The following is a 25,984-nucleotide window of genomic DNA, read 5'->3' as shown; positions in this document are numbered from 1 at the left end:
AGCTCGTAATTTATACTCAATTTTGAAGTGTTATATAAAGTGGAACTGAAATTACGCTCATGCCTGTCTGTCGTGATGATTTTTTTTCTTGTTCCCTGGTACTTCAGTGCGTCATTGCCATATTAGTGAACCGAAATGAACCTCACTGCCACACGTTTAATGTACTTCGGCCGCGGGGAGGCCCGCAACCGGAGAAGCATGAAAATTTATGCTCTCATTCGGGTGTTCCCTTTCCACGACGACTCGACACAGCCCGGTGTACTGTTTTACTTGGTTTGAGTGTTTTTTTTTTTATTTCATTACCGTCATCACACCCGTTATCAATGAGTTGGGCTGTGGCGAGGCAGGTCCGCTGGTGCATGTCGTGTCAATTGCAGTTAACCTTAGGCAGTGCAATTCAGTTCAGTTCTGTTTTACCTAGAGCGCACTCTGTATGTGAAATTTGTTTCGATGGCGCTGATGTAATAGTAGGAGGACTCGTAACAGTCAGCTCCAGAGTACGATTGATAACGATTGGTTACTGACAGTATCCTCGAGCTTTTTCCCCGAATGGTGGGATTAGCTGGTTGCTAAGCATCTGAAGTATTGCCTGTCATCGGCCAACTACCATCGTGAAACATCACCATTACACGCGGCCAATGACAACAAACAAAAGCGAAATGTATTTATCCGACCATCATCGCGACAAGAAAATAAAAATTCTAACAAACCTTAACAGTTTAGAATGTGTGTCACACACGTTTGCGAATCGAGTTTTGACGACGACGAACGGCGACCGTATGAGATAAGATTGAACATACACACCGCGAAGTAATTATATTTGTCTTCCGTTCCGCGCTGCGATACACAGCGAACGACACTAGGAAACACGGAGCCAGGAACCAGATAAGCATATTAAGTATGCTGAAAGTGTTGTTGCTTTCTGCTTCATTATCAGCACGAAACCCGTGCGCGAGGGGTATCGTGTTGATGGTGGTATGTTTTGATTTGTTGTCAGCATTACATCAGGCGCACGATAATCGCTGTGTGTGTAATGCGATGCACGATTTGCGCAAGGGAGCAATATGAGCAAGGGAAGGGAAAGTTGTGTGGTGGTGCAGTGCAGAGATTTTGGAAAGTTTTGTATTTTGTGTGTGTGTGTGTATATATTTATTGCACTTATATTTTGTGAAAGTGTCTCCAAATTGTCAGTTCATGGAAATCTTTTTTAAAGATGGAAATAATTTGCATAGTACAGTGAGTAACATAACTAGAAGGGTACTTTTTTATGTGAATGATTGAAAAAAAAGTTGTATTAAAAACAAATAAATAGTTTTGTGAAGAGTTTTTTTAAATATTCCATAAATTTTTTACACAAGTGATCATCATTTACTCTTTTTACGTTACGTATAATTAATTTATTTAGTTTGTGTTTTTAATAACAAAACACTTTTAACTTTTTTTAACACTTTTTTTTATTTTAAACGTAGTTTTTTTTCAAATTTTGCTGATTTCTGCCACTAAATTAACATATTCTCGTTGTCTTTGTTTGTTACCTTTGTTTAATAATGAGTTTTGGATTTGTTTTGATTTCATATTTTGGTTCCTATTGTTTTATATGAATCTTTTAAACAATGTTCCTATACTATTTTAATAAATCGGTATTCCTATACCTAAAAGGCGGAACTGGAATAATATTATATAATGGTAGGATAATTTTCCTATACTCATTTCGTGCATTTCTTGCCATGTGTAAACGAAAACCAAAGGTAAAAATATCGTCTGTTTCAGAGTGTAAAAGAATAAAATATTTTTAGAAAATCTTACTTCGAATAAGCGCTGCCATCATTGCCATTTTTTTAAAATCATGTAGTTTTTATTCATAATAACATTGGTCTCATCGATTTTGTTTTTTTTTAATTCTCAAAAAAAACAAGAGACCGTATACTTAAGTTATGAACTGTATAATAAGCATGTTTTGCCTGAAGTATTACTGAACCTGTGATTTTGTCTGGAACGCTTAATTTAATGATTTACTGAACCAATTTTACCGTGGTGGTTGCATAAATACTTTTATATCTCTATTTTAAAACAAAAAAAAGAAAGAATATTTAAAAGATATTTCAGCTTTTCGAAATGGTTTATTAAATAATCAATAATATAACTCTCCAAGCGCTTGCGAGTTCTAGTGTTATAAGAGTTATTTGCTGTAGTTACAGAATTCAATTGAAGATTATTTAAATTTAAATGAATTTGGAACATGTTTGGGCAAATCTTTTTCAATTAAATCGGTTTGCTTGTTTCATTTTTCAATTCATGTTTAAGCTCCCGACTGAGAATTCCTAAAAATTGTGCTCTAATTTTGCTAATCTTCTCCGAAGGTTGTTGGGCCGGGAACGTTTTTCTTTGTTTGCTCTCAGTTCAATACAGTGGCAGTGTTTTTTTTTGTAGAAAAGCTGTGCATATTTTTCCATCGCTGCTGTGTTGCTGCTTCTTTATTGAAAGAGGCTGCCATTCGCACATCTCCCCCCCCTGGCAGACCGCTTTCTGCTGTAGCGCTGATCGTTCTTCTAGTTGCTCCGATAGCTCGGTACGTGCCCTATTGGTGGGTACGTGAGCGAAAGGCAAAGTTAACGCCACTGACGACCGAGAAGCGCCAGAACACACAGGGCGGCGCGACCGTTCGAAAACGAGAAGCGGAAATATCGCTTGTTGAAGCAACGAAACGTACAAAAACGTCCGTGCGCATAGCAAAGAACTGAACCCGTCCCAAAACCCTCACCAACCAGCCAGCTGGAGATCTTAGAAAGGGTGGGTTTCGTTGGGGGTTGCTGAGTGATGGAGGCGCTTGGTGACGCAAATGATGTCATTCCGTTCTAATCTCTCTCGTTGTTCTGTTCCTCTAGCGTTTCCACGCGAGTGTGACGTTCCGTTCTATGGATGCCTTTTTTTTTGTTAAGCTGACGCCTTCCCTTTCCTTTCTCCGCCCCCCCCCCCCCCCCCCCCCCCCCCCCCTTATCAGTGGAACGACGGCACAAATTGATAGCGCGGATCCTAACGCCTAAAGAGCCACGTGAAATGGTTCCGATAGGGTAGAAGAGTGCGTGTGTTTTTTCTTTGTGAGTTTGTGTAAGATCTGCTCGAAAATGTATGTAAATCTCCAAAAAGTGGCCGTAATGTGGGCCATAATAATGGGCAGGTGTGAATATCAACAGAAAGATCATTAATTCCGACACGTTTACAATGCCAACGCACAGTCCACTTTCTTTTATAAGTTCTATAACGATTGAAGGATTATTTGGAAAGTAGATTTTTTTGTGAACAAATTACTTAGAGTAATTACGTTCAAATTTATTGCTGCTTGGTTGTCATCCAGGGATTTAGTGACATCCAGGGATCGACAACTAACTTCGATAATAATGTTTATTTAAGTTTGTTTATTTATTCCGTATTAATTTCTTTGCTTATGCTTTCCTCAGAATATAAATTATTGTCAGCATGAATGATGCTGATTGTGTATTTTTTTTTGTTATGTTATATTCATTGTTTTATTTTTAACCTTAACACAACTGTCATTGGTGGGACACTTAATTTTCATCAAATTAATAGTTAGGGTTATGCAATTATATCCTAGTCTGTGTACTTTTATATATATTTTCTATAGTATGTACTTTTAAAAATATTAAAACATATTTAAAATGTTGGAAATTTTCTATAAATTATCGGAAAACGCTTAAAATGCTTGGCTGTTTTTATGTAACTTTTGAAAACCATATATTCTTACAAACTGTTTTTCAAATCAACTGTAATTACCATTTCAAACAAACAATGTCAACCTTATCTGCCTTTGTGCAACATTTTGTATTACTTTGTTGCATGTGAAGCAAATGTAGCTGAACCTCAGCAAGCTGAAAATTGATTGTTTATTCTCAACTGCTTTTCTGTTTTTGTCCACCTTCACAAGCCAGCCAACCAGCCAAGTCAGTACGTTCTTTTCAGTGCTGTTATTGCTTAACTGTGGGCATTAGACGATACAACAGCGAAAAAAAAACACATACTTCACGTCACCATTACACCACCACCACCCTATCGCACATTATGCTATGTGTCCCCGTCGTCGTTGTCGTTGTCGTCAGGAGCCACATCATCCGGTTGAATTGGTCGATGTTGGATGAGGAGCAGATCGTTCGATAAACGCACCAGTAAAGGGGTTGTTTTTGGGGTGTGAGGGGTTGTACAGGAAGAGAAGTGCAACCCGCCGGGGGGTTGTTCGTTCACGGTGAAAAAAAAGTAAAACCTGCTGTGGCTGTTCATGGGGTTGTATATGATTACTACATCGAGTATGAGAGAGAGAGAGCGTGCGCGCATCCGAAGAGAGTGAAAACCCCGGAGAGAGAATAATGCTTTAACCTAGTGCGGCGAATAAAGCATAAAACCGTCCCAGGGGTTGTAAAGGAGTGCGAGAGTGTGAAGTGAGAAGCGAAGGAACGGAAGAAACGCATCGGGTTTCTCTCTCCCGCTCGCTCTCTACATTTCTCTCACTCTTGCGCACACGCAACAGACACAACACAACTGTGCAATGTTATGCTGTGAATTGTGCTTTATTTGTAAAGGGAGCGCATATCGTGGGCAGATGAATGGCGAACCGTTTTTTGATACAAGTGCTTTGGCCCGGAGGGTGGGGGAAGGGGTGTGTTTGAAGTGGCAAAGATGGAGACGCCTGGGGGAGGGCCAGAGATGCGACGAAAGGAATGTGATATCTCTTGGACGGACGAATGGGGGGGGGGGGGGGACTGTGGAGTGGCACACTTCCAATCAGTTATCGGATCATTGGCTAAGCATGCTTTAATAAAATTGTTCACTTTGGTAGAGTGATGGAGAAAATATGTTGCGTTAACTATGTTTTGATTGTGGAAGCACAAATTCTGGTGCATTTATTGCATTAACCTGAAGTGGCTTGGCTTGGGCATCATAATTTGGTAAATTATTTTTGTTCATGAACAACACAAAGTTCCTTTTTTTTATACTACAAAAAAAGGTAAAGTTTATGGACTTTTAATGCATTACTGTACGATCTACTGGATGAATAGTTGTGAATGTAATCTTATTTGGGTTGGTCCTTCGTAATTGGACATTTATTCACGGCAGTAGATCGTTGAATCAAAAACTTATCGTATTTATTACAATATAAAAAAAATAAAATAAAACAACCTATTTCATTCATTCTCTCAACACTCGGCGTTAAACCACTTCCAAAAGCAATAAATATTACTTTATGCATTTATTTGTGTCTCCGATGGAAGAAACGGCCAAACAAACAAGCAACAGAAATAAAAAAAACAACAACGCTCTATTTAGATATAGTTTATAGAGCACGGGGCATAAAAGCGTATGTTTCTCACCCTGAGAAATGATGAAAAATGGATCAGCGCGGTTTGCCCTTCCTATGCCCTCCTCGGTGTTACACGCGCGCCACCTTGCATGATGTGTGGTATGTGGCGTAGTTATGTTTTTTTTTCCCTGTAACCTTACGTTTAACGTGTATGTCTCCTTTGCGCGCACAGATCGTTTTCACTTGCTTTGGTTTGCTTTCCAATAACATTGAATGTTGAAATTTACCGTACGCCCAGTTACAATTAAAACCAGCCACGATACAATCTGCCCCGCGCACGTGATAAGTTACGGTTGCAGTGGACACCAACTCGTCGTGAAAGATGATGTGGTTTTACTGCGCTTAATTGTTTATATTTGTGGTTTATGGAAATAGTGTTTTATTTTAAATAAATGTTTCATTTATTACATTTATCTGCGCCGATAACGTTTGCAAAACAAATTCCACCGTCGTGTGTCCGTCGGGGGTTGCTAAGCACTGACATTAATTTATTCTCATCTAGTGAGAGCCGCCGCTCTAGTGAGAGCGATTGCGCGCCAGCGAGTGAAAGTGAGAGCGAAGCAGGATGCAGATCATCATCTCAACACCGAACCGCTCATTGATGAGTTCGATAAAGATCGCACTACGCGGACCCACGCCACTATAGGGGCTGCAACCCTGCAACCCACTTTCTCGAACGCATAACAGCACACACGCCGCCGTATGCTTCCATTCCGAAGCATTAAGTAGACAGAATAAGAAATGAGAAGCAAAAAAAAACACGCACACAATCTCCTGTTTTTCCCTCCCCTCTGTACGTCCAGAAGGCAGGAAAGGAAAAACAAACTCACCACCACCTGAAGCAGCACCCTCAAATGGGCCGCGGCAATTTCTCACCTGCTGGCGATTAATGAGGTTGCGATTTCGTTCATCTCTTCAACCCCTGCTTTTCTCACCGGGTCCGGATGATGAAGTTGACGGTGGTTGTCAGTCATACGGTCACAAAAAAAATATGTCCGTCCGGTGGTGTTTGCCTTATTTGTCTACTGAACGCAGCGAGTGTCGTTTGGTGAGTCCGCATGAGGTCAGCAAAAAGAAAGGGAAGTTGATAAAATTTTCATAATTGAAATAACGCGCCCCGTTGAAGGTCTTGCCCTTGTCAGGTGTGTTGTTCAAGAGCGATCGAGAATTGTTTATGGGATATATCGGGTTGTACAATAGATAAGAGGATACGGCGCGCTTGGTGGTGTATTTGGTAGTGACGTCCGTCTTCTTATGGCAGGACTGCTCCAAAATCCCATCCGGATCTACCCTGCGCCAGAAATTGGAACATTTTGGATTTTTTTGTGCTAATAAAGAAAAAACAGATGATTTTGTACAGTAATTTTTCGAAACTCGAATTCCCTTTACAATATCGTTTATATTAAGCATTCGATTACTTGTTTTCACGTTACTAAGTACATTTATATTTGTTATTTTTGCTTAGAGTAAATTTTTTAAAAAAATATTGTTTTTAATACTGAAATGTTACGTCTTTTGAGAACAATTGAGATTTTGACAAATTCGCGAGAATTTTGAGATTCGCGTATCTCGAGAGTCGCTTAACCGTGCAAATAGACATGCAGCGATTTTTCTCAGTGCGAAGTTTTGCAAAGTAGCTCAATCTTGCAAAAAACCCATTTCTCATTGGAGACAAGTTAGCGCCTACTGAGGCTGTCAAATAATTACATCGACAAGCCGTTTTTTATATATGAACTTATCATCGCATTTCATCGAATAGCATTGCGAAATTTCGCACTGAGAAAAATCGCTGCATGTCTATTTGCACGATAACACGTGAAAAGGCTGTACATCACTTGTTTAAAATTTCTGAAAATTTTGTATGTTTTATATATCAACTCTTCAACTCTTCATCAACTCAAACATTAATAATAATAATAACCAATTACTACTTGATTTGCATTAAATTTAATCTTCAAAAATATCATTTTATATCTCAACTCTTGAACTCGCCCATACGTAAACAGCTTGACCGGTTTTGACATTCACTAAATTGTGCACGCGATTCCATATCAAGTGCAACCAGAATCAGTAAAGCTTATCTTATCTTATCTTATCTTTTGCAAAAACTCTATATCGGAATGATCACATAGTTTGAGTTTATATTACGTGATTGAAGACTGTGATTTGGTGACATGTTTACCAACTTTCCCTTTTTCTTTCGCGCATAAACACAAATCAAGTAATGTTTTTAATTATTCCTTTACCGTTCCAACTAGTTTATCACTGTTCCAAACTGAACTGATACGATAAGCGCTTTATGCCGCCATCAAGCAAGACATTTTCGTACGTGTTGCTTCGTGTTCCACTTTTGCCATCAGCGGGCGGCGGTTGGCCTAAGCCTCCCTCCGGTGGGAAATGGAAGCGATAAGACGGTAAAGTTTTCGCTGACTTGCGCGAGGCTAGAAAATAAACGTACTTGCCTTCCGCGGTGGGGTCGTCGTTTGGGGCGACCGGTGTAGGGGGGTGGGGGGGGGGGGGTTTGATTTTACTTTTTTACCCCGCGCCCGCCCGGTGGAACGGTGTTTTGAACTGCCAAAAGCGAAATGCTCGTTGAGTTTTGGTGGTGGGTGCCCATCTCGCTTTTCCTAATCACTCCGTTGGGTTTCCGTTTTTTTCCTTTACCTTTTTCTTTTCCGTGAGGCTTTTGCTTTTTTGCGCGGCGTTCGTTCCATGCGCGCGCGTGCATACCGATATGATGAGGCGCAGAAGAATGGAGCGAGAAGCAACATCGATGAATAATAAAATGTAAAGCTTGTACTGGTTTTTTTTATTTTATTTTATTTTTTCTTCTACTCAGAGTCGGAAATGGTATTTTGGTATAATGGTAGAAACGATATGGCCATGGCATGTAACGAAGAGGAGGCACTGAAGCTAAACATGCGACTAGAGACCAACAGTACTGAAGAAGAAAAAAAACCAACATAGATCCGTAAGACCCCGGACATTCGATGGGCAAGGCATTGGAGGAAGATATGGGCCGAGGTATTCCGACGGACCGAGAGATAGACAAGATAGGCACACACACAAATGCACCGTGCCCACTTGTGCACCACGGCCAGAAGGTCTAGCGTTTGATTTCCTACACAGGGGCCCGCTGGTCTTTCGTTTCGATTGAAGGCCACACGGGCCACAGTGTACGAGAGCGAGCCACAAGTATACAGCAGTAAGGGGCCCATCGTTGCACCGTGCGGCGGAGTTTGGATGTTCGGGTGTTCCGAAATATGTGTTCTCGTCTTCTTCGCCGCGGGTTTGTTGGGGGGGAAGGAGGTGGGACGGGAAACGGGGTCAGGGACAGCGGGGTAGAGTACACGGAGTAGAGTTGCGGTGCGGCGCAACGAAGGGGGAAGCCAAGAAAACTAATTTATTGCGTTCTTTCCCTCTTCTTCGCTCGCAGGGCCAGGCCACTTGGGTCACTCGGTGCGCTTGTTGGAGTGGAATCATTTTTCTATCTGGTTTCTCTGTGTTTCCCGCGTGGCTCAAAATGTGTGTTGCATTCCATCGGAGAGCAAAAAACCAAAAGCAAAGCCCTTCATAAGACGACATTAAACCTTGTGACAGTGGAGATGATGTGGTTTTTTTTGTGTGTGTTTATGTGTTGTAAATACAAAATTTCCATTTCCGTGGAACGTGATTTTAAGTTGTTTTTTTTTGGTTTGGTTTGCGTTCGTTGAAAATGGGAACACTTGGTTTGAAATCTGGTTTTTATCAACTTTTATTGCCAACGGTAACGGGCGAGAGAAGAAAGTTGTTCCGAAATAATGAATATGTTTGTTGTTTGCGTAAACCCCCACACACATTTGTAGAAATAATTGCGATAGAATTGTTACACAAAATTGTCCATTGTTCAGATAATTCGTTGCTCTTTTGGCTATTTAAGAGCCAGGAACGTAACTCAGCTCAGCAGATATGTAAAAATAATTCCTTTGTGCTAGTGCTGCACCATTCGCAGAAGCAAGGGGGGAAACTATTGAAAACAGGAAATGCTACGCAAAAAAGCTACAACGCAAACAAAAACATAACCCGCTCCCATTCGCTGCACTGCTCGTTATTGCCTTATACACCCCTATGCATGATCGATTGGACCTTTCTTTACGGGGTGATAGAAATAACTGCGAAGCAAGTGATGATAGATTTTATTTTAAATGTTAAAAAGCGGAAAACCCGTCGTCATATTTGCATTACTAAATAATTTGTAATCAATAATCAGAACGTTAAGAATAATTAAATCTAATCGATGGCCTTTGTTGTTAAGTATTATTTTGTTTTTTTTTTTTTAATAATTAGTGTTCAATGTCAAATGTGGGCTTTATTTGGTTGCTTTTTTGTTTTGCTGTAACCCACTTAATTGACATCGCGGTTTGACAGCTCTTATGTGCGTCAAATCAATGATAAACAAAGACTGTAAACATGTGTGACGACGTGGACAGATTACTGAAAAATATTATTGGGAGTATTTGTAAATATCTGTAATAATTGAGAGTTTCGGAATACTACAACATTTGCTTTATTCACCACAACCACCTGTTTGTTTATGTTCTACAATTTATGATTTTTTTATATGAGATCATACAAACTGCTATATTATAAATGTAGATGTCGCCCTAAAGCATTGATGTTGATTGATAAAGATTGTTGCTTACACAAAGAGAGAGGGTCCAGATGAGTCTCGAACCGCAACCCCGTTGAGTATCACAACGCAGGTTAAAGCACGATGCCATAGGGCACTCATTCTACACTGTTGCATGTTATCAGGTTTAATCTGATTCATTTAAGTCATAGTTCAGTAGCCGAACAGGGATGTCTGAAATGGGTTTTATAGTTTGGGACGAAGATCATCTTAGTTAGAAAACATTTAAAATTATATTTAAATCGCTTTAATGTTAATACCTCTTCTATGAAAAATGGAACAGACGTGTTCAGGAAGTGTTCGAGCTGCTTATTTATTTTATTGTTATGAAAAGTGTTTTTATATTCAAAATGATTCTCAATTCAACCCCATGATCCTTGAAATAACTTATTCATGATATGGGAAAAACACTTTCAAATCAATCGTTAAAATGTAATGGGAACATTAAACATTGAATTCTTACTGAATTTAACATCGCTTAAATGCCATCAAATGAACTTAAATAGTGTAAACTCAAACCATATAGTAAGGGGGGGTAGCTGGATAAAAAACGCCAAAAAGGGGTCTCATTTTTCCCCTCTCCCCGGTTCTGCACAAATATTAACCAAAACGACGTAAATGGAGAAGAAATATTTTGCTCGGTTTTGTTGAACGTCGTCATCGTCGTCGTTGTCGCGTCCGTTTGTTTGTGACCCTTTTTTTTCGCCAATGGCCGTGGCGTGTTCCTCCAGCGCTGGGGAAAAGTCCACGACACCACCCCGGCGGTTATTGAAATAGGTCAAGGCGCATAAATTTCCCTCCCTCCCCCCTGTGTGTGTGTTTTCCCTTGCGCTTCGAACCGTACGCGGAACGTTTCATCAATTTATTTGCATTATTAATTATGCTTAAAGTGGTAACGCAAAAGACGTAAGACGGTTTGTGTTTTATTTTATTTTGTAAACAACGGCGTAAATATAATGGAACTTATTTTTAGAATAGTTATAAACGCATTTCAGTGGAAGAAAGTTTAAGCACCAAAACCCAAAAGTATGTTACATATTGTGATGATGTGATGTTACAAAGACGTTACTCTTACCGTTACGCGTGTTACGCAGCATTCTGCGCTTCCCTTTTGGCTTTATTGCTTTTGTACGGTTTCACTTGTTACGGGTTGCGTGCCCGCGTATCCGTCGGGTCGGCCTGTCGCGTTGAAACCCAAGACGCAAGCAAGCAGCAGCGCTACACCCCGTTTGTGCCCTTTTCCCAACCACTGTTCTTCTCCGCTCCGTCGCAAACGGTCGCAAGGTGAAGCCAGAAAATGAAAAGAAAAACTTTTTCTCACTCTGCTAACTGCTGCTGTGTCCGTTCGTCTCATATGCGGATCTGTCGTGTGTGTGTACAGCCTTTTCGCTTTCCATCGGAACTGGTTTTGTGTGTGTGTGTATGTGTGTTTTTTTTAATTGTATGTATGGTGCAATCAGAGCAGCAAGCAGCAGCAAGCGAACAGTAGTTTGCGATTTTTATTTTGTTTTTGGTTGTGATCTTTCGTTTTATTTCGATGGTGAAACGCCTTCTTCGATTTGATTCGCGTCCGATTTTGAGTAAATTTTATTTAGCACGTACATCACATCTAGTTTGCAGAGACTTTTCTCCTGCCATTATAGCGTCATCGATAAACGTCAAGTGCCGGTGCAAGCTCGATGCAGGATCAGAGCACGCTATGATAATTAATTTCGTTTGATTGATTTGTAATAGAAGCGAATTCTTTTTTAAGGTTGCTAGCGTTACCCCGCTATTCCTTCACAGAACTCTATGGCATCTTACAGAACATTTTGCAACGTGCTGAAAATAGCTCACTCACACGTAGCAAATAATTATTCCCATAGACACATTTGTGGGGGATGGGAATGCATTTGCGCTTTTTTGTTTTTATTTTTGCAACTTTAACTTTAAATTTTGTTTAACCTTTGCCCTCGCATTTTGTTCCGCGTAACATTAAAAGGAGGGGAGGGGTGGCTGCATCCGCATAAAAGCAAATGGCCAATGACATTTTGATTGATGTTTGATATTTCCGATGACAGGCAAGTGTTGTGTGTTGGGGGGGGGATGCATTGTTATTTATGTACCCCACTTTGTGTCGATTAAAGGGAAAAAAGGGATGATAAAACGGTACCAAAATCAAGATTGTTTTGTTGGTTTATATTATCATGTTTGTTTGTTATTTTTTTTGCTACTTTTTCGTTAATGTTTCTTTGTTTTAATAGTTGTTAATTATTTACTTTATTTCCATCATATTTGGTTATTTTCTTCTCGGCATCATTCGGTTATATTTACGAGCGCAACGGGGGTTCATTGCGCACGCCTTGTCCACATTTATTTCATACTCAATTAGTGCTACTTAACAATACGACCTTAAAATAAGACGATCTGCGATGTTAAACGCTCCGATAAGGCTTTAAAGTAATAAAAGAAGAAGGGAACCTACAAGCACCACTGACAGTAAAAATAGCAAACGGATGTTTGATGAATGATTTGATCATTATCTCGCGCTCTTCGCATTCTGCTGCCCCATTATCCCTACAGCGTGACGAAGCTCCCCGGGTGCGGTGCTGGCCTGGCTCGGGTGTGGTGGTGGTGGTGGTTGCAAATATGATTACCACTACTCACCCTTTTCCAACGCTTTTCCAACCCCCGCGGCGCTCCCGTAAATAGTTCACCTGTGTAGCTCACTTGTATACGCGCGCTCGGCATGAGTGTACGCAGCAGCACACATTTTCACGATTGACTTATGCGCGTGAGATTTTTGCTTTTTTTTCTTTGAGTCGGTATTTATCTGTCTCTACACCCCCAATGTGTGTTGCGCTGTGTGCAGTAGCGTCACTTTCTTCCCTTTTTTTTCGGTGGACAGTATGTGGGAGCAGCATTGGGGTGGTGGTGTGTGCGATGGACAATAACAACCACCAACACGGCAACGAGCCGAAACGGGGTGTAAAAATAAAACAACACAAACGCGCGCGCCACCGGTTGCAATTGATACCCCGCCCCGGATGCAACGCGAAATGCTATTTCTTTGTGTGTCCCGCACACATAATTTGTGTCGTTCTTCTCACCATGTCCCGTTTTCGATTCGCGTTTTAATTTGATGAAGGTAGCTCTAGACTAGTGCTTAAAGTTATAGACGAGTAAGGATATTTGTTAATTATATCTAAATGTCATATGTTTTGCATACGTCACAAGGTTCTAATGAATGTTATGATCGTAACCAGTATTTTATCCAACAGACGCAGATGATATGGCAATCTTATCAGGTGCGTGATGTCATAAGTTATTCGCTTCTGTTATCAAATAACAAGACGCAATAATAAAATGATGTGACAGATGTACTTCTTCACCTAGTTTCAGAGGTGCATTTAATACATGTTTATTAAATATAGAAATATTATTCTATTATTTACTTTAATGTTTATATTGTGGAAGCAAAAAATACAAATTTTGTAATTCAATTGAAATTGAGCTGAGCAATTTTATAGAACTATATGAATAACTTTGTAAATGAGAAAAAATGCCTCACTTTTTCGTTTGTCCTAACTACTGCTTAGTTTGTCATATCAAATGACACACTGTTTGTATGCTGTTGTTTGAACATCGGAAGTTACCTTATGTCTTTTATTTAAATAATTTAATTTAAACAAAAACAAAACAAAAACATAATTAGTACTGAATTCTAAATGGTATTTAAGGATATTAAAACAAAACTCTAAATTAGGGACCGTTCCCGCACGACAGAAATGAGATAAAATCCCACCCGGAGCGTTCCCTCTTCGTTAGTCGTTCAGTGAAAAAAAACTTGAAATGACAAAAACATGATCTAAAATACGGCATTGCCGTCATAATATAAATTAAATAAAAATAAATAAAAACATGATCTAGTAGGCCATAATGCATAACGAAGAAGAAGAAGAAGAAGAAGAAGAAGAAGAAGAAGAAGAAGTAGACGAAGGTGAAGAAGAAAAAGAAGAAGAAGAGAAAGAAGGAAATATTTACATAAATTTCAGCTTAATCTTCGGCTTATAGTGCTATAATTCCTTGTTTGCACTAAAGTTTTGGTAGCTGCATGCACAGCTGTTAAATTTTATCAAGGCTATAATTTTAAACTACTAATTAAAAAACAAGAAAAACCACATGCGTTTCACAAAGCTTCACTTCTTTGTTTTTCTCACATTACTGCTTAATTTGTCATATCAAATGGAGCACCTGTTATAATGGCTTTTTTTTGTATTAATTAACACGTTCTTATGTTCTACTAAAATAAAAAACGTTGTATAACAGAAAATACCTGCTTTTGCATAGAAAAAAACAACATCGCACGTTTAGAAAAAGAAACACACACACACCGGTGAGAGTTGTTCCTCTTAAAGGACATTTTGCATATAAATGTTGCTTTACCTTACTTTTTTTATGCTTTTCTCTCGTCGCCGTCACCACCGCCGCAGATGTGTGCACTTTTTGCTGCACTTTCGATCGACAAAAACTTGGCCTTTTTTTGTCTCTTACCATTTTTACCGCCCCCCCTTCTTCTCTCTCTCCCTTTCCCCTTCCTTCCATCACTTCTTCCTGCAGAAACAGATGTCGTCCTTTAAAAGGCTGGGCTCCGCGGAGCATCACGAGAGATGTTGGGTGCCGCCCGGAGGTCGATAACCGGTTCCACGGATGCAGACATTCGTGCTGCATTCCACCACCATGCTTGCCAACCATGGTGCCGTCTCCTCTCTCTGACCGTGCGTTGGGTGAGGCCCGACCGAAATGTGTTTGCCCCGGTGCTTTTTCTACCCTTACGCCCCAACCCTGGTGATGATTTGCTATTTTCTCTTTTATCTCCTTTATCTTTTATCTCTTTTTGTGATATGCGGCTGTTCGATGTTCTTGTATGTTGTGATAGTGCAGTTGATGGATGTCGGTTTTTTCTCCTTTCTTTCACTTTACTATCAACATAATTAGATGAAGTAATCGCTTATCAGTGTTATGATTTCGTTTTTGCCTAATTGCAATCAGTCTCTTCAGCAATGGCGCGCACACCTTTTGAAACAACAACAAAAAAACAGCGTAACGGAAAGACAAAAGTTGCGCTGCCATAATCTTAAATCACGTGCTCACTGATAAGGCCACCGCTATGTGGCGATAAGAGAGGGCATCGATAAGAAGGCACGGTGCTGCGGGTTGTTTAGTCAAAACATCGGGGCCAATAAAGTGCTACGAATGCAGGCCTGGATGGAAAGGCACAGTACGCGAACGGGTTCGAGTTTATTATTTACCCTTTTATGAGTTTGATAAGAGACGTTAGAATATTCGTAAGCTGGTTTTCCAGCTCAAACATTATGCATTTACTACCCCTCTTCCGTGATAGAGCACAATAACTTACAGCACTTCAAGTCACCTGTAACCCTCATGATTGGATTCAAATATCGATCGAAATTTGTTTGCGAATGGTTCGATTTTTCGTCCCTCCTCAAGTGCTACGGGGGGAGGCCTTTTGGGAACAACTGCGACAGAGGAAAATCTCGATTTCCCCACTTTGTTTCGGAGCATTTTTTTTTCATGTCCCCCCCCCCCCCCCACACACACACACACACACTGCGGAACCGATCATCCCCTCAACATGATGGCCAGTTTGTTCTATTTTCAGTACATTTCACTCTCCTCCCACCTTCCGTGCCTTTTGCATGTTTACTGTGTGGCCATTATTTCCTTTCGCGCATTGGAGAGACTTCTCGCTTGTTCCAGGGCATGCATTCCCTTCGACTGACCCTAGTGTCTATTTTTCCTACGGAATGAAGTGCAAAACAGTTGAAGAAGAGTCGGGAAAAGTGTGGCGCCCCCGCTGCTGCGTGTTTGTGTGTGTGTGTGAGGGGTTTGCAATTGAGTTGCAGTTCCGTAGAAGCTGAAGGTGAATAGTTCGTGAAATCGAGACGTTTGTTTGTTGCTACTGTAGCTGGTCTCGCCTTCCTTGCGTGGCTTCATCCCTTATCCCGCGCGTAAACCAGTAAAAACTCCCCGCAGTAGATTAAGGACCGGTTGCGAGAATTTTATGGCTTTTCGGCGCGGGGTGTGTGTGTGTGTTTTTCTTGCTGGTTTATGACGCTCTTTGCTTTCTTTCGGAAGGTGGATCAGATGGTTTCTGTGTGATATCGTGCTCTCTCCGGTAGTGAGTTATTGAATTTCGGCAAACAAGCAAAAAACACAAAGCAAATTAAACATTTTAATGAGAGCAAAGTTTGGCACACCAAACTCCATATTCGGCGCAGGGATTGATTGAAGATGTGTGAAATAATAAAACAAAATAGCTGAGAGTGAACAAACGCACATGAGAAGTACATAATAAAGAGTACAATAAATAGTACAATGTAAGCGAATGCTATTTGTTGTTAAATAAGCAACTAATGCAAACAATATAAGTAAGGTTTCAAATATTGTTTACAATATTTACATTGTGTTGTTTTTCATTGTTCAATTTTCATATTTTTTGTATTTTTTTCTTTATTTTTTGTTTTTTTGTTTGTTTTCATTGTTTTTAATATTTTTTGTTTGTTTTTCAAGTACCTCTTTCAAGTTTTCTTCACAAAATTGTTTGGACGCTTGATTTGCTAATTATTAGTTATTATTTATTACTGTTTGCATTTGGCTTTCTATTTCACTCCTATCCTTCTCTACTTTTTATTATTTTTTCTTACTTATTACTCAATTTATCACTTTAATAGTTTTATATTCCCAACCCTTGTTATCATGTGTGAGGTTTCGTTTGCAGTGTGCCGAAGACCGTTTCGCCTTTTTTGTGTTCTTGCTTCAACATTTTTGGCATTGCGTTCGCCAACTACGGCCGCCTACGCATTGTTCTTTGTCTTTTTGCTATATTCCTTGCACCCTTTTCCCCCTGTGCTCTCTCAATCGTCCCCCTCCTACATTCCCACCGAATTTCTTGTTCTCACTCTGCGAATGGTATTTTGTTTTTGGACAAAAAGTGTGTCAAAATCAACTGGCTTTTTTGGTCTGCGGAGGGGGGGGGGGCCCTCTTCGAATTGTTGTGCGCTGTGTTTGCCTAACATTTTAACACACACCGCAAACGATCGAATCGACGGCTGGCTGCTACCCCGAGAGCCCCTAACCCATTGACAGCTTGGGGCGGGCGGGGAGAAGGAAATATTGCGTGCGCACGTCGAACTGGTCCATTCCATTCCGGTACAGCAAGGAGTCAGTGAACTCAAACGAAGGGAGAAGGGTACCATGGTTTTTATGTGTGTGTGTGCGTGTGTATGCTAATTGATGCGGATTTTCGCAGTTTGTGTCATCTTTTATTTACTTTTATGTATGCCTTCGTTTTCGTCGGCTCCAAGTGGAAACAGTTTTTTGTAAAGGACGCGCGAATGATGGTAATCGAATAGAAAATTAATTTGATTCATCAAAGTGTTATTGTCATCTGTATATTGCATTTCGGAATTAATGGATACATTCCTTACATACATGTATTCCTTTAAAAGATATTCCATTCAACATCCTTATAGCATGCGTGTGTATCACCGGCAAAGTTTCTTTTCTTTTCACGCAAAACGCATCCATTTCCACCATGTTTGCGTGTTGGCCAAAAATACGGCCAAAATATGTTGCCTATCTTGTATAAGTTGCCTATTAGCGATTTGCATTGATTGCGCGTTCGGTTGGGGTGGCCAAGCATTTAGTAGTGTGCACTAATGTCTAAAATTAGATAAATTTATTTTTATTTAACACACTGAACGGCTTGCGAGCAGAATGGTTCCCCCGACGGACACATATACACATAGGAGGAGAGCCCGTTGTTAGAGTCCATGCAGCGTAACGATGCAAATCGGACGCGTTTCGATCAATTGCTGCGCTCCGGGTGCCCTTTCCCGTTGAGTTTTTCTCAATTAATTTTGATTGTTCATTGGAGTGAATTCCGTTTTTGGAGCATCGTTATCGTTTTTTCCCCTCTCGGTTGTTTTTTTTATTCCTCTTCTATTACCATTGGTAGCATAAAATAGTTTTGTAAATATAAATACAAAACAAATATCATTAGCGACTCATTGATAACTCATTTACTTGCATGGGATGGCATCGTTAAAATACTAATTATTTAATAAATGTGTCTCAAATAGTTTACAAACTCAAAACATATTTGAAGAAATGAGTAATTTAAAAAATTGGTGGAATTAATATGCTTTTTTATCGACCAATATGTGGTGTAGCTCACTCAGCACAGCGCTCACTATGGAAACTGTGTCTTGGGTGAAGCGCGCTACCATGTTCCGCTACTCTCCGCTAGAGGGCGCGCATAGCGTTCGGTTCATTTTTTGAAATAGGAACAAAATGTGAGCTACTCTTGTGAATAAACACGGTTTTGATTAATTTTTTTAATCATTTCTTCACATCAATTTTATAATTTCATTTGGAAATCTATTCAAAGAATATTAAATGAAGCTATTTATCGTTTAAAGTGTAAGTTTATTAGCTTTTAAAATTACATTAACTTGTTTTTAAAATCTCTGATTAAAAATGTTAAAATCGTTTTGGGGGAAAAAAATTAAGTCACGTGTAATAAATGCTAGTTTTTCCTTTTTTTTTGTTGTTGTTATAATGTCTAAATCTACTGTTACAACTTGTGCTTACATGAATGTAAACTAATGAATCCTTTATCTCCTTCTATTGTTTTTTTCTTTTCTCCAGGACGAAGTACTTGCGATCTCCGACAAGGTGATACTGCGGGCAGAGGACCTCCTCAACTGGATCGACACCGAGCAGGAATGGAGCTGGGGTCTACTAACGCTGTTCGACGAGCACAGTGCCAAGGATTGTCTCGGGATGACGCGACATCTCAGCAAGAACTCGTCGCTGGACTTTGGCGATGTGGATAAGGACAAGCATTCGGGTTAGTTGATCGATCGACAGCATCAGGCTCAGTAATCCATCCACCGCACGCGCACGGCTTAGATCTCATTATCGTTCGCGAAACCCAACTGCTCGAACGCAGTATCGTTGCTCGACTCGAACGCATTCTCCAGCAGTTCGCAGCACACTTTTTCCCGATGATGGCAATCGCGGCTACAAAACAAACGAAAACAGAAAAGAATTCATCAAGCGGGGGGCGCGAGAGGTAGAAGTGCGTAAATGTTGTAGCACGAATCAATTAGCCGATCGCGCACGTCTGTGTGTGCCGGAAAGATAGGAGGCATCGAAACCGTGTATCGCGAAAGAATTTCACTGCCAGGCGACAACAAACGCGCACACCCCGCACACACCAGTATTTGTTGTCGTTGTTGTGACGACGACGAAGACGGGCCCTGTGGCTATAAATACTGTGGCACGTTTCACTTGCATGGATGATTTCATTTTGGCGATTCACAGGGCAGGAAGCGTTCCATACACACTCACTCACTTCGATAGGTAGAAGATGTTGCGCGGTACGCGACACCGGTAGCGCGGCATGCATTCGCACCGTTTGCGCAACAGTATGTCCTCCTGGATGATCGTGCTGACCTCGTACAGGTTCGGGCCGATCTTGTGCTCGCCGACCGATTTGTAGAACGTGCGATGCCGCGGGAATGGTAGCTTTATGCCGGTGTAGATCATGCTAGCGTCCACTCCGGCCCGATAGTTCGGTTGATTGTCACCACCGAGCAGGACGACGATCGAGAACCACCCCACCAGGATGGCAAGTATGGAAGCCATCCCCTACAGATGCACGTTTGTTTGCGAGAGAACACACCGGAAAACGGTCCTGTTTATTGGACGCGTACACCCTTACTGGCGCGATCGTTTTTTTGCGTATCCAGCGGTACCGCGCGACGACAGCCTTTTACACACGCGATGCATGGGACGTGTGTGCGTTTGCCGAACAAACGCCAACGCTAACGCTGCTCGCGCATTCCTCAACACCGCCAACGTAGCTGTGGTCGTTATAGGTTCTGCCAAAACGTGTGCCGGACGTGCCGGGGTGCTACGTAATGTTTTGCACCGATTTTTGGGGGTTTGTGTATGGTTGTGGAGGAAAGGCCGTTGTAACCGTTGTATGTTGTGGCAAACAAAACGTCCAAGCTCTAGAATACACTGTCCCACACACTCGATCTCACACTCGATAGCACTCTCGTATGTACCACTTTAAGCTATGTTGGTGAAGAAATCGACACAGCAGCGCAGCACCGTCTCCGGGAGCGTATTCGCGGTTTTTTTTGTGGAATTCCGTTTTCCCTTGCAGCTCACTCTTTCACAGCTCACAAACAATCCACACAGGCATATGATTTCATTGCGCGCGTCATCTTTGCGAAACACGACCGGTCGTAAAAGCAATCAGCGCAATAACTGTGCTGATACCGAAAAAACAACCCTTGGAATGGATCTCCAAGCGTACGCGCGGGGCGTGTGCCGGTTTGTGTGCGTGTGTGCTAATGCGGTTGACCTAATGCTTGATCAGCGAAAAACCTGCCGGCAAATGGGTTTCGAGGGGATGTGTACGGGACACACGGGGTGTTTATTTTACTTTACTACTGGCGTGAAGTGGTGCTGTTGATGATGATGATGATGATGAGATAGCTGAGCTCTGTTGGTAAATGTAAACCCCGCAACGGGTACAGAAGGGACGATATGAAGTCGAGATCTGACAAATTTATCGACAACATTTGCGTGCGGGAAAGATCTCATCCTTTTGGACGATTGCTAATCTTGATCTGGTTGTGTAATTCTCTTTTATTCCCGACAGGTGAAAACATCGTCTCGAAGGTGGCAGTGTTAAGCTTTTCAAGGTACTGCCGTTACCGGGCACTGCTGAAACGCTTGGAAGGTGTCCAGCATGCGTGGCTGCGGAATGCGCTCGTGGAAACGCTTGGTGGGTTTGTTGCGCCAGTGCCCAACATGCGCATTATGTTCTGCAAGGAAACGTTCGACTATCCCGAGCTGGAAACGCACGAGCTGCTGTGCAACCATCTAGCGCCAAAGCTAAAGGGAAGGCCACGCGGCAAGCGAAAGAAAACACTGTCCGACTCGTCGCAGTACACGAAGAAGGAAGGCTGTACGGACGAGAGCGAATCAAACGAATCGGACATTTCGGACTATTCCTACAGCAAGGTACGGCCTCTGACAGCTCTTCTCACCCGGGTTAGGAACATGCTTACTAATGTTTCTCCTTTCGTTTTAGGTGTCTCCCGGCAAGAAGGTTATCGATCTCCATCCTACCCCGCGCTACAACCCACGGCCATCGCGCGGTTCCTCCCAGACGAAGCAGGAACCGATCAGTGTGGTTATTTCTGCGTCCGCCGGTACAGTCAAACCGAGCACCGGATCAAACCATCTGTCCCAGCGCAATCGGTCCAAATCCACCTCCAAGTCGACGAAAAGCTCGAAGAAATCGAAATCGGCCACGAAGGTGGCACGCAAGGTGGGTCGCCCCGGGAGCGGCAAGAAATCGTCCTCCTCGTCCTCCAACTCATCGCTGGCCGCTGCTGGTGGTGGTGCTGGCGAATCGGAGGAGGACGAAGAGGAGGACGGTGAGGACGGTGAGGATGGTGGGTCGTCGTCTGCGCGCGGCGTATCGAAGGATCGCGACCGGGAGGATGAGGCGGACGAAGACGAGGAAGAGATGGACTACGAGGAGGACGAGGAGGAGGAGGACGATAATCTGTTCCGGGTGAACGAACGGATGAGTTCGTCCGAGCGGGAGTTCCTGCAGCGGTTGCAAGAATTCCTCGATCCACGGGCGTTACAGTATGCGGACAGCCAGGCCGCTTCGCTGAAGAATGGTATGTTAACTTATACTTATACTTATACAGCTTATACTAACCTTGTTCTCTGTCTTCCCCACCAAACACACAGTGAGCCTGTACGCGGTGTATGCGAAGGTGCAAAAGATCGGTGGCTACAGTGCGGTGACGGACAAGGAGGTGTGGAACCAGCTGCTGCAGGGAACGGGTGCCGACAACGGAGTGCTTAGCCGGCGGAAGTACGAGAAGATAGTGCTGCCGTTCGAGAAACATTTGCGCGAGCTGATCGCCGATCAGGATTCGGATTTGAAGCGGAAAACGACGCTACTGCTGCTGGACGTGGACGAGTTAGACAGTAAGCTTCGATTGCTGCGCGATGTGAAGCTGGAGAAGCGTGATCCGGACAGCAAATCAGTGGCGCTGATGGAGAACAACGGTAACGCGGGGTTGGATTACACGGTGAAGCGGGAGCTGGTGGAGAAGGATGGACTGTACGGGAAGTGTGGGCTTAAAGAGGACAGCAATGGATCCGGTGGTGGTGGTAGTCCGAATGGTGGCGTACATCTGGGAATGTCCCCGGTATCGGTACCGCTGACGGTGATCGTTCGTCCAAATCTCGACGAAAAGGATCAAAAGTCATCGCAGATACAGATCAAGCAACCGCACACGACGATCACGGTACACCAGACGACGATCCATCCGCACAATGCCAACCACCATCATCACACCGGCCAGCCAAATAGCAACCATCATCATCAGCACGGTGCGCTGAGTGGGCAGAGTCCGCAGCACATCACGAACCAGATACAGATCACCAACCAGATCCAGATCCAGCAGATCACGGTACAGTCGAATGACAAGAATGGGCCTGGAAGTTTAACGGGAGCCGGCGCCGGAAGTCCGAATGAATCGGCGGGACAGTTCAAGTATAGCTTCAAGCAGGACAAATCGGGTCAGGAGCTGAACATCGAACCGGCCGCAACGACACCGAAATCAAGCTCGACCACAATCGCTTCCGGAGCGGGATCTCCGTCCGAGGGTGCATCATCACTGAGCCTGTTCCCACTGAACCGACAGGGCACTGATCCGGATCTAACGATAAAGGAAGTTTCGGTGTGTCCGACCAGTGGAACCCTCTCGATCACGTCCAGTGCGTGCGTGCCAACCACACCCTCCAAGACGAGCTCACTGCGGCATGTGCGAATGAAGAATGATCGCAAGGGCGGTTCCGGTGGGATGCTCATGGATGCCGGCGGATTTATGGGTGCTAGTCAGAAGGAAAACATTCCACTGCTCGGTGGTGGTGTTGGATCGGCGAGTTTGTTCGGTGGCCAGAGTCTGACCACCATCACCCCGATTCCGGCTAACATGATGATGGCCGGTGCGTTCCTTGGCCATGGCGCTGTTGGAGGTTCGGGTGGCCGCACTTCGATGGATCTGGAGCATCCGGGCAAGCAGCAGCAAACTCCGGCCGCAACGGAAGTGATCGATCTGGTTGATAGTGATAACGAAAACGATAGTTTACCGCCGGGAGGACCGGAATCGTCCGCCAACCGTAAGCAGGCAGGCCAGGCGATGCGTCCCATACCCTCGCTGCTGCCGCCGATGAAGAAGCGCAAGCTGGATATTTTGCGCGAGGGTGGTCTCGAGGTAACGCCGATCTCTAACGGGGCCAGCATCTTCTCGAGTCTCGGCAAAGGTACGGGACCGCCAAATCCGATGCGTATCAACATCACTGCTGAGCTGAACACGACCCCACCCCGGCCGGAGGTAGCGAAACGAACCGATCAGCCACGCAAATGCATTCCGACACCGCTCGAGTTCCAGACGCACTGTATGTACACGCGCACCGAGAAGATATTCGGCGATCCGAAGGAGTTGGTACCACCGCGGGCACCCGTACCCGCACCGGACCTGCTCGATTTGACCGGGCGCATGGGTATGGGTATGGTGGGCATGGATGGCATTGCCAACCTATCGAGCAAAAGCCAACCACCATCGCTGCCCGGTGGTATGGATTTCTCCGCCGGCGGTAATGGGCGTCAGAATGCTCGCACCGGACCCGCATCCCGGACGGCACCGAGCCTGCAGATTACGTTGGTTCCAGGGCCTTCTAACAATCACACCAACGCCGGCGGTGTTCCTGGTCTTCCTGGACCGCCAATGATGACCCCGCTTAATATTCCCGTACCGGTGCCAAGCCAGCAGACGGCAGCGTCATCCTCCTCCTCCACCATGGGACACAAGAAATCGAAAGCGTATGAAATTGTGCCATTACGAGACGGTGTTGGCGGTGTTACGACCCCAATGAAGGAACCGAGCCCCAAGGTAACGATCGGCCCGTCGTCCTCGTCGTCCTCGTCGTCCAGCTCCACGAACGGTACCATCATTCCGCCACCTCCGCCACCGTCCGCCAGCCAGCTGGGGCTGATGGGTGCGGCTGCCGCATCGCCAAACAATCTGCTCGAAACGCTTGCCAACCTGCAGAAGGTGAACCCGGTCCTGATGGCCAGCATACTGTCCTCGTCCGGCATCTCGAAGTCATCCATACCGGGCCTAACGCAGCTACTCGGTACGCTTGCCGATCAATCGCCGCTAGCGCCACCTACCGCAAAAAAGACGCAACGGAGACGGTCCAACTCACAGGCGGCAGCAGCAGCGTCCAGTTCCGTCCCAAGCGCACCACCACCCAACGTTCCACCGCCCGGTACGGCGGGTGTTCCACCCCCGAACGTCCCTGCGCTGCCACCGTTCCCGATGTCGCCGGGCAATTTGGGCATAATGCCACCGGGCATGCTGCAATCCAACTCGCCATCCCCCCAACATCATCCACCGCAGGCCGATTCGCCCACGTCCGCCAACCATCCGCTCAGCCAGCAGATCAAGCTGCTCCAGCAGGTGCAGCTGCAGCAGCAGCAAAAATTCTTCCAGCAGAAGGCCTCCGAAGAGCAGCAGCAGAAGCTGCAAATGTACCACCAGCATTACGCGCAGAAGCAACAGCAGCCCTCCCCGGGCCAGGGTTCGCCCGTGTCACCGGTTTCGACCGTCGGCACTGGGTCACCGCTGCCGGGCACACCGCCCCTCGCCATGCCACCATCCCCCGTGGCGGTACCGCGTATTCCGGCACCCGGGGCCGGTGTGCTGCCCGGGCTTCCGCCCGGTGCGGGGGCCGCTTTTCCTCCACCCCCGTTCGATCCCATCTACCTGCCGCTGTACGCCAATCCGGGCCTTTACCTGCAAAGCCTGCCACCGGAACAGTTGCTGCAGCTGTACAAAAATCTCCCGCAGGGCATTCCAATCACCAAGAGCTAGTCGGCCCCGGGCGTCCTCCACGTCGGGCAGTAGCGATCGAAGGGGAGTCCCCCGCGATTCATGCTGGTGGTGTGAACTGTAGCAAGAGGAAGCGGCGGCGGAACAAGCCTGTTGTGTGCTATCCATTCGTCCTCATTTCTGTTCTGACCATTTTGTGTTCCTTATACGAAAAAGGGTGAACGTGGCCGGCGTAAAACAAAACCCGGGCGATTCTCCCGGATGTGATGATTGTTTTCATATGTGTAGATGTTTTGTGTGTGTATGTGTGTTTGTGTGGGTTCCTCCACGATTCACTAATCCCCCCCTGGTTCCGCGGGATTGGTGTGTAATGATTTTGTTTTCTTTTTTTCCGTTTATGTTTTAAAGTTTGTCACCCACCCCACTCCTCTCCCCACAATGGGGAGACTGAGGTCATGAGGGTTCGTTTGAGTTATTTGTTATTTAGGTAAAAGTTTAGTAAGGCAAGCGGTTATTTAGTTGGTTTTGTTTTATTATCGTCTTCTGAATAGTATAGAGGAAAGGTGCAATTGCAATATAAATGCAATACGCGAAGGGAATGGGGTGACAGAGGATTCGTCATTCCGTTTGCTCTTGATACGTGGAGAAGAAATGGCAGAATGCCCGTTTTTGTGTATACAGTGTAACAAATGAAGCTGGTAGCGAAGAACAATATTGCATTAATGTAGTAGTGAAATCTGATAAAAATACGGTAATAATTACGTTCGTGTAAGTAAGGGGGATAAGGATGAATACACGCTTGCTCGCCGTGCCGGAGACAAGCTGCTGCTAGGGTCGCCAATTAAATAGTACTAGAAATGGAAATTGTAAAATGGTGATTAAGCAAGTACGTTAGTGAACAAGAAAAAAAACCACACTCACCACCACCATAACACA

General features: G+C 44.0%; 2 protein-coding genes across 2 annotated transcripts in view; one reads left to right on the top strand and one right to left on the bottom strand.

Annotated features, from left to right (window-relative positions):
• The window catches only part of LOC128299737 (uncharacterized), a 68,149-nt gene extending 42,449 nt beyond the window's left edge, over positions 1 to 25,700 (top strand). Inside the window, exons 4-7 of the mRNA XM_053035782.1 lie at positions 18,753 to 18,954; positions 20,782 to 21,146; positions 21,217 to 21,817; positions 21,891 to 25,700. Coding sequence (XP_052891742.1) covers positions 18,753 to 18,954; positions 20,782 to 21,146; positions 21,217 to 21,817; positions 21,891 to 25,090 — 4,368 coding nt within the window. The 3' untranslated portion in view covers positions 25,091 to 25,700. The remainder of the gene's footprint in view (positions 1 to 18,752; positions 18,955 to 20,781; positions 21,147 to 21,216; positions 21,818 to 21,890) is intronic.
• LOC128299739 (uncharacterized) lies at positions 18,948 to 19,834 on the bottom strand. Its single transcript, XM_053035783.1, has 2 exons — positions 19,462 to 19,834; positions 18,948 to 19,127 (listed from the first exon to the last, which is right to left on the bottom strand). Exons 1-2 carry the CDS (start codon positions 19,752 to 19,754, stop codon positions 19,013 to 19,015), a joined length of 408 nt encoding a protein of 135 aa, XP_052891743.1. The 5' UTR covers positions 19,755 to 19,834; the 3' UTR covers positions 18,948 to 19,012.
• Positions 25,701 to 25,984: the final 284 nt, after the last annotated feature.

The sequence above is a fragment of the Anopheles moucheti genome, chromosome 2 (assembly GCF_943734755.1).
Source record: "Anopheles moucheti chromosome 2, idAnoMoucSN_F20_07, whole genome shotgun sequence".
Taxonomy (NCBI): Eukaryota; Metazoa; Arthropoda; class Insecta; order Diptera; family Culicidae; genus Anopheles; species Anopheles moucheti.
The sequence above is the reverse complement of the archived record's forward strand: the minus strand, read 5'-3'. Positions and strand labels throughout refer to the sequence as shown.

Bases quoted from the DNA above. Each gene is read 5' to 3' on its own strand.
- LOC128299739 (XM_053035783.1), bottom strand. From the start codon at position 19,754: ATGGCTTCCATACTTGCCATCCTGGTGGGGTGGTTCTCGATCGTCGTC. The intron at 19,128-19,461 runs GTGAGTGAGTGT...TTTGTTTTGTAG, and splicing joins AACATCTTCTACCTATCGAA to CCGCGATTGCCATCATCGGG.